Source organism: Sceloporus occidentalis, unplaced genomic scaffold (assembly GCF_023333645.1).
Source record: "Sceloporus occidentalis isolate IW3139 unplaced genomic scaffold, rSceOcc1.0.p SCAF_21, whole genome shotgun sequence".
Classification (NCBI taxonomy): Eukaryota; Metazoa; Chordata; class Lepidosauria; order Squamata; family Phrynosomatidae; genus Sceloporus; species Sceloporus occidentalis.
In genome coordinates this window covers 8,908,663-8,923,202 of record NW_028317001.1, presented here as the reverse complement: position 1 = coordinate 8,923,202, position 14,540 = coordinate 8,908,663, and the positions used below count along the sequence as shown (strand labels likewise).

Sequence of the window (14,540 nt, the reverse complement as noted above, 5' to 3'; positions counted from 1 at the left end):
TTCAGGTCCAGTTTGCCCCAAATCCTTTATGAGGCCAGAAACCCCTTTGTTAAGAAGTGAACACCGAATATCTCAGGAAGGCCCTATATCTCCCAAGGCCCCCTCCCTCCTGGACCTCCTTCCACTCTTCCCTCGGTCTCTCTCTCCCTGAAGGCCTCCAACTGACAACTGCCAAGCGCTTAGACAGAAGTAGCCATTTTTTGTCCCAGCGGCCATTTTGTGTTCCAGTGACCATTTTGTGTTCTGGCAGCCAATTTGTGTTCTGGCAGCCATTTTGTGGTACAGCAAACATTTTGTGTTCCGGCAGCAATTTTGTGTTCTGGTAGTCATTTTGTCTTCTAGCAGCCATTTTGTGTTCTGGTGGCCATTTTGTGTTCTGGCAGCCATTTTGTATTCTACCAGCCATTTTGTGTTCTGGTGGCCATTTTGTGCTGCTTGTGACTGTGGGGAACAATGTTCCAGAACCTTCTCTGAGGCCTCAGTTGAACAGAGGCCTCTCTTTCTCTCCTGAGGCTCCAGAGAGAGAAGGAGGCCAGGCTCCTTGGGCCAAAAGGAAGGAAGTGTGTCTCTTTGTGTGTCTTTTCTTATTACACAGCTCTGCTCCTTCTGGGGAACATGGGTTTTAAAAGGGAACATGGGTTTTAAAAGGGATCAGAAATGGGAAGGATAGTTTTAATACAAGCCTTATTATTATTCTTCATAAACATCGGGCTTTTGCTCCTAAGAGGAGGCTTGTCCCCTCCAAAAAGGCCAAAAGTATTTCCTTTGGGAGGTTTTAAAATTTTTCCAGTTTCTTATTAAGAGATTTTCACTCAAGAAGGAAGTCATCTCAAATGACCAAATAAAAATAGAAACAAACAAGAACAACAAAAATAAGGATTACAGACTAAAACAAACCACTTATTTTTTAAAAGGAAAACCATTATTTGGAGGGTAAAAACAAGACTTGGGTGCTTCTATCCTTTTACAACCAATTTAGGCTGTATCTGCTCTACAGAAATAATCCGGTTCGAAACCACTTTAACTCTCCTGGCTCTGTCCTGTGGAATCCTGGGATTGTAGTTCGTTGTGGCACCAGAGCTCTCTGGCAGATAAGGCTAAGTGTCCCAAAGGTAAAATCCCAGGATTCCATAGCACTGAGCGGTTAAAGCGGTGTCAAAGTGTTTTATTTCTGCAGTGTGGATGCAGCCTTCTTGGGAAAGGGGCTGATGCTGGAAAGCACTGGGGACCTCTGGAGGTTTCAGCAGATTATTCATTTATTTAGTTATGATGCACTCATTTCACATCCAGCTACAGGGACATAACCAGGGCCCTCTCCAATTCCCCACCCCCTAATCCCCCATCACTCTACTAAGACATGGAGTATCTGTTGTGTAGGGGAGCTGCAGTGAGTGTATGCTAAGTCCAGGGGGCTTTGTTTGGTGCAGAGGGAGGAAGGGGATGCCCACCTCTGCACCGGCCCAAAGGAGGCATGTGTCACCTGCGTATGTCACCAGCAGGATGCTATTCTCTGTGTCTTTGAGTGCTACAGGGTTTCTTGCCAAGTCAATCCTAACCCTGGTCCCTTTTCTCAGGAACTTCATCTCTGCTTCTTTCTACACGGCTTTGGACCTCTCTTGCTGGAAGTGACCCAAGTGCAAGACCACCAGGACCCCTGCCCACCTGATGGCTGACAGAGAGGCCAAGCAGAGGGAGTTGGGCTCCCAGAGAAAGAGGCTGCGGAGGTACAAGAATTCTTTGGTGAGTTGAAGTTCTTGACTATTAATTTCATCTGTGTCACTGTTAGGTCAGTTCATGAAAGCAAGCGGAGAACATATTCTCCCAATATGGCAGAGACAGTCCTGGTTAACCCCTTGTCACCCCACTTTTTCAGGGACTTTTAAAAATTTTCCGGTTGCTCTCTCCTCCTCCCACTTTCCCCCTTCTCAGCTCACTTCAATTCCTGAGTGCCATTCAGTTTGCACCCCATCAACTCAAAAGTGGGGAGAAGAGAGGAAAGACGGAGGCAGGATATTGCCCTTCCCAGGAGGCTGAAGCAAAAGCAAACTTCTGTGCCCTTCCCTGTTTGTGTGACCTCCCTCATAAACAACCTTGGCCATCTTCACTGCCTTCTGGATTGCTTCTCCACATGTGTCTTGCTTTTCCCATCTCTGCAATGTTGGAGGATATGGGGGAACATCTCTGGATCTAAATATGGGGTAGCCCCAGTGGCCCTCAATCCCAGCCTGCTCCCCAAAACTGTTATTAAAAATGACGTTTGCCTCTGAAATGTGGCAAGAAATTTCTAAATGCACTATAATTCTTTGGTGGCTAAAAGTTCTGTATGTATTGGGATAGTGAGTATCCTAATACATCTTCAATATCCCAGCAATGGCCTAAATTATATTGTTTATGATATTAGAATCATAGAGTTGGAAGAGACCACAAGGGCCATCCAGTCCAACCCCCTGCCATGCAGGAACTCTCAATCAAAGCATACACATCAGATGGCCATCCAGCCTCATCTTAAAGACCTCCAAGGAAGGAGACGCCACTGCATTCCGAGGAAGGAGTGTGTTCCACTGTCAGGACGTTCCTCCTAATGTTCAGGTGGAATCTCTTTTCCTGGATCTTGCATCCATTGTTCCGGATCCTGTTTTCTGGAGCAGCAGAAAACAAGCTTGCTCCCTCCTCAATATGACATCCCTTCATATATTTAAACAGGGCTATCACATTACCTCTTAACCTTGTCTTCTCCAGGCTAAACATGTCCAGCTCCCTAAGTATTGAAAGGATTCGAGACAAACTAGATTTAAAGGCAGCAGGTTTTTGCTTGCTAACATAATTTAAAGTTTATTTCCTGCACTGAATTCTGAAGTGATGAAATAATATTTGGGATACACCATGCGATTTCCTTCCCTTTTCCTTAGTCACTCCCTGGATGAGGGCTATTTTCTGTTGCAGGTGACCTTTGCGGATGTGGCAGTATATTTCACCAAAGACGAATGGAATCTGTTGACGAAGAAGCAGAGGCTTATGTACAATTTTGTAATGATGGAGAATTATGAGAATGTGGCTTCTGTGGGTAAGGAACCTGAATCCATTGCCCTTTCTATGAGACTGAGGTCCCTTTTGTGCTAAATTATCATGGTGCTATGATTCCACTAGCATTATAGAATCATAGAGTTGGAATAAACCACAAGGGCCATCCAGTTCAACCGCCTTGTGCCATGCAGGAATACATTTCCAAACACCATCCAGCCTCTGTTTAAAGACCTCCAAGGAAGAGGATTCCACAAAAGTAAGGGAGTTGCACTGTCAAAGAGCTCTTACTGTCGCTCCTCAAAGGGCTTGATGGTTTCAAGATCCTTCACCACTTTGGCTGCCTTCCTCTGGGCATGTTCCAACTTGACAACATCCTTTTTAAATTGTGGGGCCCTCAACTGGACACAGGATTATTCTGACTAAAGCAGAATAGAGTAGCACTATTACATCCCTTGATCTAGAAACTTTACTCATATTGATGCAACCTAGAATGATATTGGCGTTTTTAGCTGTATACTGTATTGGTTGTGAGTCATCTCCTAGTGCCACACAGCATTAAGCATCCTCTACCGTTAGCTTGCATCATGCCATGTGCTCTGACTCACACTCTATGGCAGTCTCACAGGAAATGATGCCACTTTTCAATCAAAGTATTTTTACATATATTTATTGGAATATTTTTCAACTGCCTGACTATCTGCTTCCACTGATTTCCTCATGGAAGTTCCCCTACAATCTCTTCTTTGCTAGCTCCTATGAGTAAGGATACATTATATGGATTTGGGGGCATCCAGAACAGTGTCATGCTCAGGTCACTCACACCAACTTTATTAATTGAACCTGAAATAGGGAGGGGTGAACGTAGGGCTAAATCTTGGGGTAACACCTTCCTCTCTTAACACTGAGATTCAGTCTTGTCTGTCATTGTCCTTGTTTACAGAAGAACTTGTCAGTCATGAGAGAGTCCACACAAGAAAGATGTCACATAAATGTCAGCATTGTGGACAAAGATTTGCCTACAAGTCAGTCCTTGTCAAGCATCAGAGAGTCCACACAGGAGAGAAGCCATACAAGTGCCAGCATTGTGGGAAATGTTTTTCTTGGAAGTCATACCTAGTGAGACATCACAGAGTCCACACAGGAGCAAAGCCCTACAAATGCCAGCATTGTGGACAGTGTTTTGCTCAGAAGTCAAACCTAGTGAAACATCAGAGAGTCCACACAGGAGAGAAGCCATACAAATGCCAGCAATGTGGGAAATGTTTTTCTCGGAAGTCAATCCTAGTGAAACATCAGAGAGTCCACACAGGAGAGAAGCTATACAAATGCCAGCATTGTGGGAACTGTTTTTCTCAGCAGTCACACCTAGTGACACACAAGAGAATCCACACAGGAGAGAAGCCATACAAATGCCAGCATTGTGGGAAATGTTTTTCTTTGAAGTCATACCTAGTGAGACATCACAGAGTCCACACAGGAGCAAAGCCCTACAAATGCCAGCATTGTGGACAGTGTTTTGCTCAGAAGTCAAACCTAGTGAAACATCAGAGAGTCCACACAGGAGAGAAGCCATACAAATGCCAGCAATGTGGGAAATGTTTTTCTCGGAAGTCAATCCTAGTGAAACATCAGAGAGTCCACACAGGAGCAAAGCCATACAAATGCCAACATTGTGGGAAATGTTTTTCTTCAAAGTCATACCTAGTGATACATCAGAGATCTCACACAGGAGCAAAGCCCTACAAATGCCAGCATTGTGGACAGTGTTTTGCTCAGAAGTCAAACCTAGTGACACATCAGAGAGTCCACACAGGAGCAAAGCCATACAAATGCCAGCATTGTGGGAAATGTTTTCCTCTAAAGTCAAGCCTAGTGACACATCAGAGAGTCCACACAGGAGAGAAGCCATACAAATGCCAGCATTGTGGGAAATGTTTTTCTCGTAAATCAATCCTTGTGACACATCAGAGAGTCCACACAGGAGAGAAGCCATACAAATGCCAGCATTGTGGGAAATGTTTTTCTTTGAAATCATACCTAGTGACACATCAGAGAGTCCACACAGGAGCAAAGCCATACAAATGTCAGCATTGTGGGAAATGTTTTTCTTTGAGGTCAAATCTAGTGAGACATAAGAGAGGCCACACAGTAGAGAAGCCACACAAATCCCAGAAGTGAACTAACTTTATTTTTTCAAGAATTAATATAGAAAATATATTTTCAATCCAGCAGTGAAAAGGCCCTTATGCTTTTGTTTGTAAGGGTTGTCTATCCATATGTCTGTGGTTTGTCTTCGGATAAGTCTGTTTATGTTTTAAAGTTATATTTTGTTAAGTTTAGGTTTTCATTGCTGTTAGTATAGATCATAGTTTATAAATTTGACTGGAGATTGTGGTATAGGTTAGCAAAATAGAGGGGTGGGATTTGTTACAGCTGGCTCAAATAGTTATGGGAATGTTAGTTTTTGCAATGGGTGAGATGTAGGCTGAAGAAAGTTGGGGGCCGATATTACCAGAAAGGGGGTTAGTTTCTGGGGGTGGCAAAGGGGGTCTTGTTACCTGTGGGGCATAGACTGTAGTAACTGGAGTTGGGGGCTAGGTTGGGAAGAGGGTGGTGTTTTAGGTTTTGGGGTTTTAATGTATAGTTTGGCTTGGAGTGGGCAGTTCTGGCTGAAACACTGAATTCCTTGTATGTGTTCTCAATAAAGTTCTTTGCTATTTCAACACACTGGACTCTTTGATGCAAAGAAGTTCTGCATTTGCACAACATTGACACTTTCTTCTCTCCTCAGTCCTCAGCTCCATTCCCAGCTATAAGAACAGCAGAGGCAAACACACACACACACACACACACACACACACACACTCACTCACACACACACACACACACTCTGAGAGAGAAAGAGCTATATGTACAAAGCAGAGTCTTCATAGCCTTTCTCTCCTGAGTCTAGCTCCGCAGCTTGGGCTCCATTCCGAAAGGAAGGAAGAAAGGGCGTATTCCATCCCTTATTCCAGAGGCTATAGGTGAGGTGTCCACTAACTCTGTGAATAAGATCATAATGGATTAATTTAAATCTGTGCGTACTCAGGACGTGGACAATCTCCTTGGAAATGTGAAGAAGACAACTTGCCCTCTCAACCCTTGCCCTTCGTGTCTAGTCCTCCAAGGAGGAGATGCACTTAGGACTCACCTGAGATGTATCATAGATGCATCTCTTAGGGAGGGCTATTTTCCATCTTGCTTAAAAGAAGCGGTGGTTCAGCGTCTTCTGAAAAAGCCCTCCCTAGATCCCTTGGACACGAACAATTACAGATCCGTCTCCCATCTTCCATTTCTAAGCAAGGTGATTGAGAAGGAAGTTGCTCTTCAACTCCAAGCATTCTTGGAAGAATCAGATTGTCTAGACCCATTTCAAACTGGCTTCAAGACGGGAATATGGAGTTGAGAATGCTATAGTCGCCTTAGTAGATGATCTTTGCTTGAATACCAACAGATGAAGTGTGACCCTGTTGAAGCTTTTGGATCTCTCTGGCTTTCAATACCATCGACCATGGTATCGTTCTGGAAAGCCTGTGGGAATTGGGGATTGGGGGCAATGCATTGCAATGGGTCCGGTCCTATCTCTCAAGCAGATTCCAGACAGAGATGCTTGGGGACAGTTGTTCCTTCAAAAGGGGGTTTAAATTTGGCGTTCCTCAGGGCATCATCCTGTCACTATTGCTGTTTAACATGAAACCACTGGGAGAGATCATCTGGAGACATGGAGTGCTATCATTACGCTGATGACACCCAACTATATCTCTTCATGCCCCAGACCTCTGCATCAACTAAGGAAGGCATCTCCCCTCTGAATGAATGTCTTGGGGCAGTAATGTGCTGGATGAGGAGAAACAGATTACAACTGAATCCAGATAAGACCGAGGTACTTGATGGAGATCCTAATCCAGGTATGGAGGTTTGTCAACCGGTCCTGGATGGGGTCACACGTCCCCTAAAAGACTGTGTTTGCAGTTTGGGAGTGCTCCTGAATCCGTTGCTCCAGATGTCAGTTCAGATAAATGCGATGGCCAGGAGTGCCTGTTATCAGCTTTGGTTGATATGCCAACTGCGCCCCTTCCTGGAACCTGTAGCCCCGAAAACTATCATGCATGCTCTGGTAACCTCACGTCTTGACTTCTGTAATGCGCTCTACCTAAGCTACCCTTGTACCAAGTCTGGAAAATTCATCTAATCCAAAATATGGCTGCCAGAGTGGCCACTGGAAGATCTAGAGGTAACCATATCACACCTATATTAAAATCTCTTAATTGGCTGCCCATTAATTTCAGGGCACAGTACAAGGTCTTGGTTGTAACCTTACTTACAGGATCGCCTTCTCCCATATAATCCGCCCCACACATTGAGGTCCTCTGGTAAAAACCTTGCTACCATTGCCTTCTTCTGAGACTGAGAAAGTGTAACTTGCCCAAGGGCAGCCAGTGAGTTTCTTTCTTTCTTTTTTTTTAAATAATTTTATTGGTAGAATGAAATTAATAAATTGATAAAATATTGATTAAATTCGCCTTACAATACTATATAAAAAAGACTTTTACATTATATTCCCCATACATATAATATATCCCTTTATATTCCATTCTTTACTACTTTATCTAACTTTAATTCATATTTCTTTTCATCATATATGTTTCATAATTCCCCCCTTCCCCCAAGTGCTCCCCATCCCCTGAGCCTAATATCTTCTTATTACTCTATCTCCAGAATTGTAACTCTTCCTCTGCTGGTAAAACACCTCCTTCTTTTCCTAAAACTTTTTGTACAAATGTTTTCCATATTGCTTCGAAATCATTTCTCTTGATTATTCCTCTTCTAAACTTAATTTCACTAGTTAACTTATCATTAATTGCTATTTGCCAAATCTCTCTATACCAATCTTGTATTTGTAAATCTCCCTGGTCTTTCCACTTTTTTGCTATCATTAATCTCGCCGCTGTTAATAAATTTGTAATTAGATCCTTTATAACTTGGGTGCAGTTAGTTTTATCATATAAAGATAATAAAGCTATCTTTGGACTAAATTCTAAATCAATTTTTGTTCTTTCTTTTATCTCCTCAAATACCATTTGCCAAAATTTCCTTACGGTTCTACAAGCCCACCACATATGCATATAAGTGCCTATCTCTTGACACCCTCTCCAACATAACCTTGAATAATTCTTATTTATATGACTTAACCTTACAGGCGTTAAATACCATTTCCAAATTATTTTGTAGTAGTTCTCTTTTATTCGTATAGAATAAAATTTTAAATGGCGTTGATTCCAAATTTCCCCCCATTCGTGGTCATTTATTTTTTGTACTAAATCATCCTCCCATGTTGTCTTTAAATAATCTTCTTTCTCATTATATTTTAATGATAATTTATATATTTCACTTGTGACCCCTTTCAAAGTTTCATTTGCCTCTATACTTTCTCTTTGCCTAATCAACTGTTCAAATTTTGTGTATTCTCTAATCTCTCCTATATTTTTCTCGTACTTCTTTGTCCATTGTTCCAACTGAATACAATTATACCAAGTTAATTTTGATCCTTGCAATTTCTCCTTTATTTTCCCTTTCTCCCTCATAGTCTTCATCCATTCTTTTATCCTATATATTTCTTGACCTTTTACTAATTTCCCTACTTCTTCCTTTAAATTTAAAGGAAAATTTTTTAGCATTATAACTGGTGTTAAAGGTGAAATAGCTGGCATTAGTTTTTCTTTATTTATTTTCCAAATTTCTAATATATTCTTTAAAAAGGGGTTTTCTATTTCCTTCATTTCTTTCATAGTAAGTTCTTTAAAAATTATATTTTCCAATTTTTCCTCTATTCTTGTTGTTTCCATCTCTAACCAATCTAATTCCCCTTTCTCTATGATTCCATCTATAATATATCTTATTTGGTTTGCATTATAGTACAATTTTAAATTTGGGAGACCCAAACTTCCTTCTTTTTGGGGTTTATACCAATATCTTTTATTAATCCTTGCTTTTTTATTCCCATTACAATAGTTATTCACTAATACTTGCCAATTTTTAATTTCAACCTCTGATATTTGTATTGGCAACATCCTAAACAAGAAATTAATCTTAGGCAGAATTTTCATTTTTATTAATGCGATTCTACCGAACCATGATAATTTTATATTTTTATATTCTTCTAATTTCCTTTTAATTTCTATTCTTAATTTTTTATACTTCTGATCCTCTAATTTGTGTAGATTTTTTGTAATTTTTATTCCTAGATATTTAATTGTATCTTTTACCTTTATATCTATCTTTCCATCCTTTACAAATTCCTGTTCTTCCGTTTTTGGATAATTGAACAACATTAGCTCTGATTTATTCCAATTGACTCTTAGTCCTGTCATTCGTCCAAACTCCTTTAAATGGTTTTTCACATTATTCATTTTTTCCAAGGGGTCTCTAATTGTTAATAGAGTATCATCTGCAAATAAACTTATCTTATTCAATTTTCTCATCCCAATTCCTTCCAGATTTTTATCCTCCCTAATAATATTTGCTAATATTTCAATAATTATTGCAAATAAAACCGGGTAAAGAGGGCATCCTTGCCTTGTTCCTCTAGAAATTGAAATTTGTTCTGTTATTCCATCATTTATTGTTACTACTGCTGTATTATTTAAATATAACTGATCTATCAATCCTCTAAACTTTTCTCCCACACCTAATTTCTTTAACATTATTTTTAATGCTGGCCATTCCACACAATCAAAAGCTTTATAAATATCTAATGCCATTATTCCTGCTTTCTGCTTTCTTTTCTCTATTATGTTTATTTTATTCAGTACTCTTCCTATTAAATTTGACATTTGTCTTCCTTGCACAAATCCACATTGATCATTTTGAATATATTTATATATAAACTTATTCATTCTTTTTGCCATTATGGCTGTTAATATTTTAGCATCCTGATTGATAAAGGATATAGGTCTGTATGAGCCTGGATCTGACAAATCTTTATCCGGTTTTGGAATCAGTATTATCATTGAATGATCCCATGATGGTGGGATCCTTTCTCCATTTAAAATTTTATTGTATAACACTTCTAATTTAGGTATTAAAACCTTTTTAAAAGTTTTATAATATTCTGGTCCTAATCCATCCATTCCTGGTGATTTCCCTCCTTTTAATTTATCTATCACCTCTTCAATTTCTTTTTTCGAAACTGGTTGTTCCATTATTTCTTTATCCTCTTCCTCTATCTTTGTTCTCCAATTTTTCTCTACATATTCCTCAATTTTGTCAATTGAACTATCCCCTGCTGTATATAAATCTTTGTAGTATTCTTCAAATATCTTTATCTTTTCTTTCATCAGCATACATTTTTTCCCTGTTTTGTCCTTTATAACCCCTATCAGATTTTTCTCTTTCTTTTTTTGTGTTAATCTTGCTAACATTTTTGAATTTTTGTTACTATATTCAAAAAACTCCCTCCGTAAATATATCAAATTTTTTCTGGATCTGATCTATTTCTATCTTCTCTAATTCCTTTCTTTTCGCTTGCAGTTTTATATATATATTTTTACTTCTATTCTTTATATAATCCTTATTTAATTTTTCAATTTCCGTTTCCAATTTGATTTTCCTCTCTTCCTTTTGTCTCCTTACCTTGCATGTTTCCCTAATACAAATCCCTCTTGCCACTGCTTTCATAGTATCCCATAATAAAGCTTGAGAAATCTCTTTGTTATTAATATCCCATATAACCTGCCATTCTTCCTCTATTTTATTCACTATTTCTTTGTTATTAAGTATGCTAGTGTCTAACCTCCATATTTTTGCTTCTCTATAATCTTTTTTAATTATGAAATCCATGTTTACTATTCCGTGATCTGTAACTTTTATTCCTTCTATTTCAGTATTTAATACCCTTGACATCATATTTGTGGATACAAAAATGAAATCTATTCTAGAATAATTTTTATGAACCACTGAATAGTAAGTATAGTTCTTTTCATCTCCTTTGATCAATCTCCATACATCTTTTAATTCTTTCCTATTCATTATCTTGTTCAAAGGTGTAATCTTATTAAGTCTGTCCCTTATTGTTGGGTCTGATTTATCTTTAACCTTATCCATGACCATATTGAAATCTCCTGCCATAATTGTGTAATCTCCCTGCATATCCTCCATTTCTTTAAATACTTTTTCATAAAATTCCATTTGATTTTCATTTGGAGCATACACATTTACCAACAAGTATTTTTCTCCCCCCATCGTTCCTTGCACCAATACAAATCTTCCTTTTTCATCTGACTTAACTTTTAGTATATCAAACCCACATTTCTTAGATATTAAGGTTGCTACTCCTCTTGCTTTAGAAGTACCATATGCTTTTTCATATGTGGCAACCCAGTTCATCTTCAATTCCGATGATCCTGATTTCGCTTGGTGCGTTTCCTGAATAAAAAAAATATCCGCTTTCTGTTTTTTCATTAATGATTCAATCCTTTTCCTTTTAATTACAGACCCCAGACTATTTAATTACAGACTATTTCCAAAGCAGAACCTTTCTTTCCTGCCTTTCCTGGGCTCCATTGCGGCCTCTTCAAAATCTCCTCAAAAGAAGGAAGGAAGGAAGGAAGGAAGGAAGGAAGGAAGGAAGGAAGGAAGGGGGGCTGCTGAACCCCTGGCGAACTCCTTTCCTTCCCTCAAAAGCCGACAGTGGAATAAAGAGCAGCAGCAGGAATGATTTGATAAATAAGCAAGGCAATATGATTAAATTAAAAAGTTAGAAGAAATAAGAGAAGAAGGTAAACAATGCAATTGGTTTATTTTCAGGCAAATAAGAGAGAGATTTTTGTTGGATATGAAAACATACAGAAATACTAGGAAATGTGCTTTCTATCGGGAAAGGTTCACTTGTGGGGAGAGTGTATAAAATCCTGTTAAAACATGATATGGAATCTGAAGTGGTTAAAGAAAACATGGTTCAATGGCCAAGAAACCAGGACACAATATTGAGATGGAAGAATGGGAGTTAACCTGGAAAAGGAGGATAAAATACATAGCTTCTCAAGCCCTAAGGGAAAACTACTACAAAATATTTTTTCAATGGTATTTGAAACATGAAAATATACCTAATGACATAACGTTGGTTTTAATTGTGACTGTCCAAGGCATTGAATTTATTGGGGGGAAGAGAGTTCAGTAAAAGTTTAGGGTGGATTTGATGTTCCCCTGCCCTGACCTCCATTCCTTTAAGGATAAATTCTCAGTGGGGAGGAATAGCTAACTCTCTTTGCAAGACAGCCAGATGCAAACCTGCTGCCCAACTCTAAAACACCATGGAAAGGGCATAGGCTTCTTCTGTACCTTGTCAGTTAGCTCCAGGTCGTCATCTGATTCTATGAGATCCATGTTTCTGCAGCCATGCCAGTAAGATCCCAGCGGCAAATGTGAGTCATCCTCCAATCCGCATTCAACATCCAAATGGGCTGCTTTGACTCCGTCGGTCAGAGAAAGCCTGTCCATTTGAACAAAGAGTAGAAAGATGAGCTGGTGCCCCTTTTCCATATTGCGGCTTTTCTTCTAAGGCCAAGAACCTATTGCATAAAAGTGTCCCAGACTCACCTGGATCCCTTCCTCTGGGTCAGAAAGAATTGTCTGGTTCACGATCGCCGTCTCTTCTTCATTTCGCATGATGCCTTTCTCATTCATCTTAAGGCCAGACAATTTTGTGGAGGGATCTTTCTTCTTTCCAAGTCCTTTGTCTGGAGAAGATTTTTTTAAAGTATAAGAACAGTCTAACAAATAAATACAATTTTACCTGAGCAAATTAAGTGAAACTCAGAAGAAGCATCATAGGATATTTCAGGCAGAACTCTCTTCATCATGTGAACGTTTAACAGGTTTGCTAGTGGTCAAGTTGAAGGCAGTTCTTCATTAGTCTGTGTTCAAAGGAGGTTTGTCATAGGCCATCTCCACCATAAAACTGTGGATGAAAAAGACCACCAGCCTCTATGCCTAGAAAAGAAATTGAGGGCACCTTCCTGGTAGGATTTTTCTTGAACTGCCTCCCAAATAATATGTCTTCTGTGAAAGATTACAAGCCTTGTGTTTTCTAAGGAGCCAAACTGTCTCTAAGAATGGCCATGAAAGAGGTCCATACATTTCTAAATGGGGTTGAGAAAGTGGAAGGAGACACAGTTTTCTCCTTCTCTCTTCTTGCTTGATCTTGGGGTCATTTAGTGGAGATGGGAAATTCAGGACAGACAACAGCAACACAAAAATCACATTTCACACAGTTCATGTAAACTTTGACAGACTGTGACTTCCATATTATTGGGGCATTGAATTTCAACAACAATTATGATAATTAGCTTCTTATTCCCCAAACCACAGAGTTTTCTGAAATCTGAAAGACTGTGTTTATCACACGGAGGTTTTTGCAGCTCTTTGCAGCTCAGATCCGAAGCCACTGCAGGTCAAACGATGCGAATCCACGCGAAAATGTGAGTGTCATCACACAGGATTCCTTTCTATGGGGGCTCCTTCCATGGGGCTTCTGCAGTGGTTCCAAAGTGACCCCTCATTTTGGTGAAATAGGTAACAAGCGAATGCTCAGAAATTGCTTCCAAGCTCACTCTGATTCCACTCCGAATTGGTCTGGTGTGGAATGCAGCTCTGCTTCTGCTCTGTTTCACCACTGCAAAACCCCCGGTTGCAAATTTCCCATGATGCAGTGCTGCAATTCCCCCCACTTCCTTCCGGTGGTCCTTTCACTTTCAGGGCAACCAAGGGGGGGGGGGAATAGGCAGCCAATGGGAGCAGAGGAAGGTCCAGGTAAAGGGAAGGAGGCCACGCCCCCTCAGGAATGGGGAGCCAATGGGAAAATCACATTAGTCCCCATAGACTTCTGTTTTATCAATAAAGAACATGCTTAATACAACGCCGCCCTCTTGTGGATACTCAGGGCACTGCAGCCTCCTTGGGCTTCTCACCAACTTCTATCCTGGAGTGCCATCTGGTGGCCACTCTGGGCAATTCACTAATAGCAATTAACCAAATTAAACGGTATATAAAACAAAAACATGAAACAAGCTAGACAAGGTAACTGTTACATGGAATTGTAATTGGTTGACCAGCCGAACCGAAAGGGTGCTCAACAATGACTCCTTTTCATCCTGGATAGAAGTGACCAGTGCTGTGTCCAGTGGGGTCCTTTCCTGGGCCCAGTGCTATTCAACATCTTTATCAATTATTTGGATGACAGAATTGGGGGCATACTTATCAAATTTGCAGATGACACCAAATTAGGAGGAGTAGCTAATACCCCAAAGGACAGGATCAAAATTCAAAAGGACCTGAATAGACTAGAAAGCTGGGTCAAAGCTAACAAAATGAAAATTAACATGGAGAAATGTAAGGTACTGCATTAAGGGCAGAAAAATGAAATGCACAGATATAGGATTATGGGGGACACCTTGATGAATGAAACTATGTGTGAA

General features: G+C 39.9%; 1 protein-coding gene across 1 annotated transcript in view; it reads left to right on the top strand.

The window, feature by feature from the left end:
• The window catches only part of LOC149301551 (uncharacterized), a 133,162-nt gene that overhangs the window by 39,413 nt on the left and 79,209 nt on the right, over positions 1 to 14,540 (top strand). The window contains exon 4 of the mRNA XM_089484008.1: positions 4,007 to 5,164. Coding sequence (XP_089340134.1) covers positions 4,007 to 5,164 — 1,158 coding nt within the window. The remainder of the gene's footprint in view (positions 1 to 4,006; positions 5,165 to 14,540) is intronic.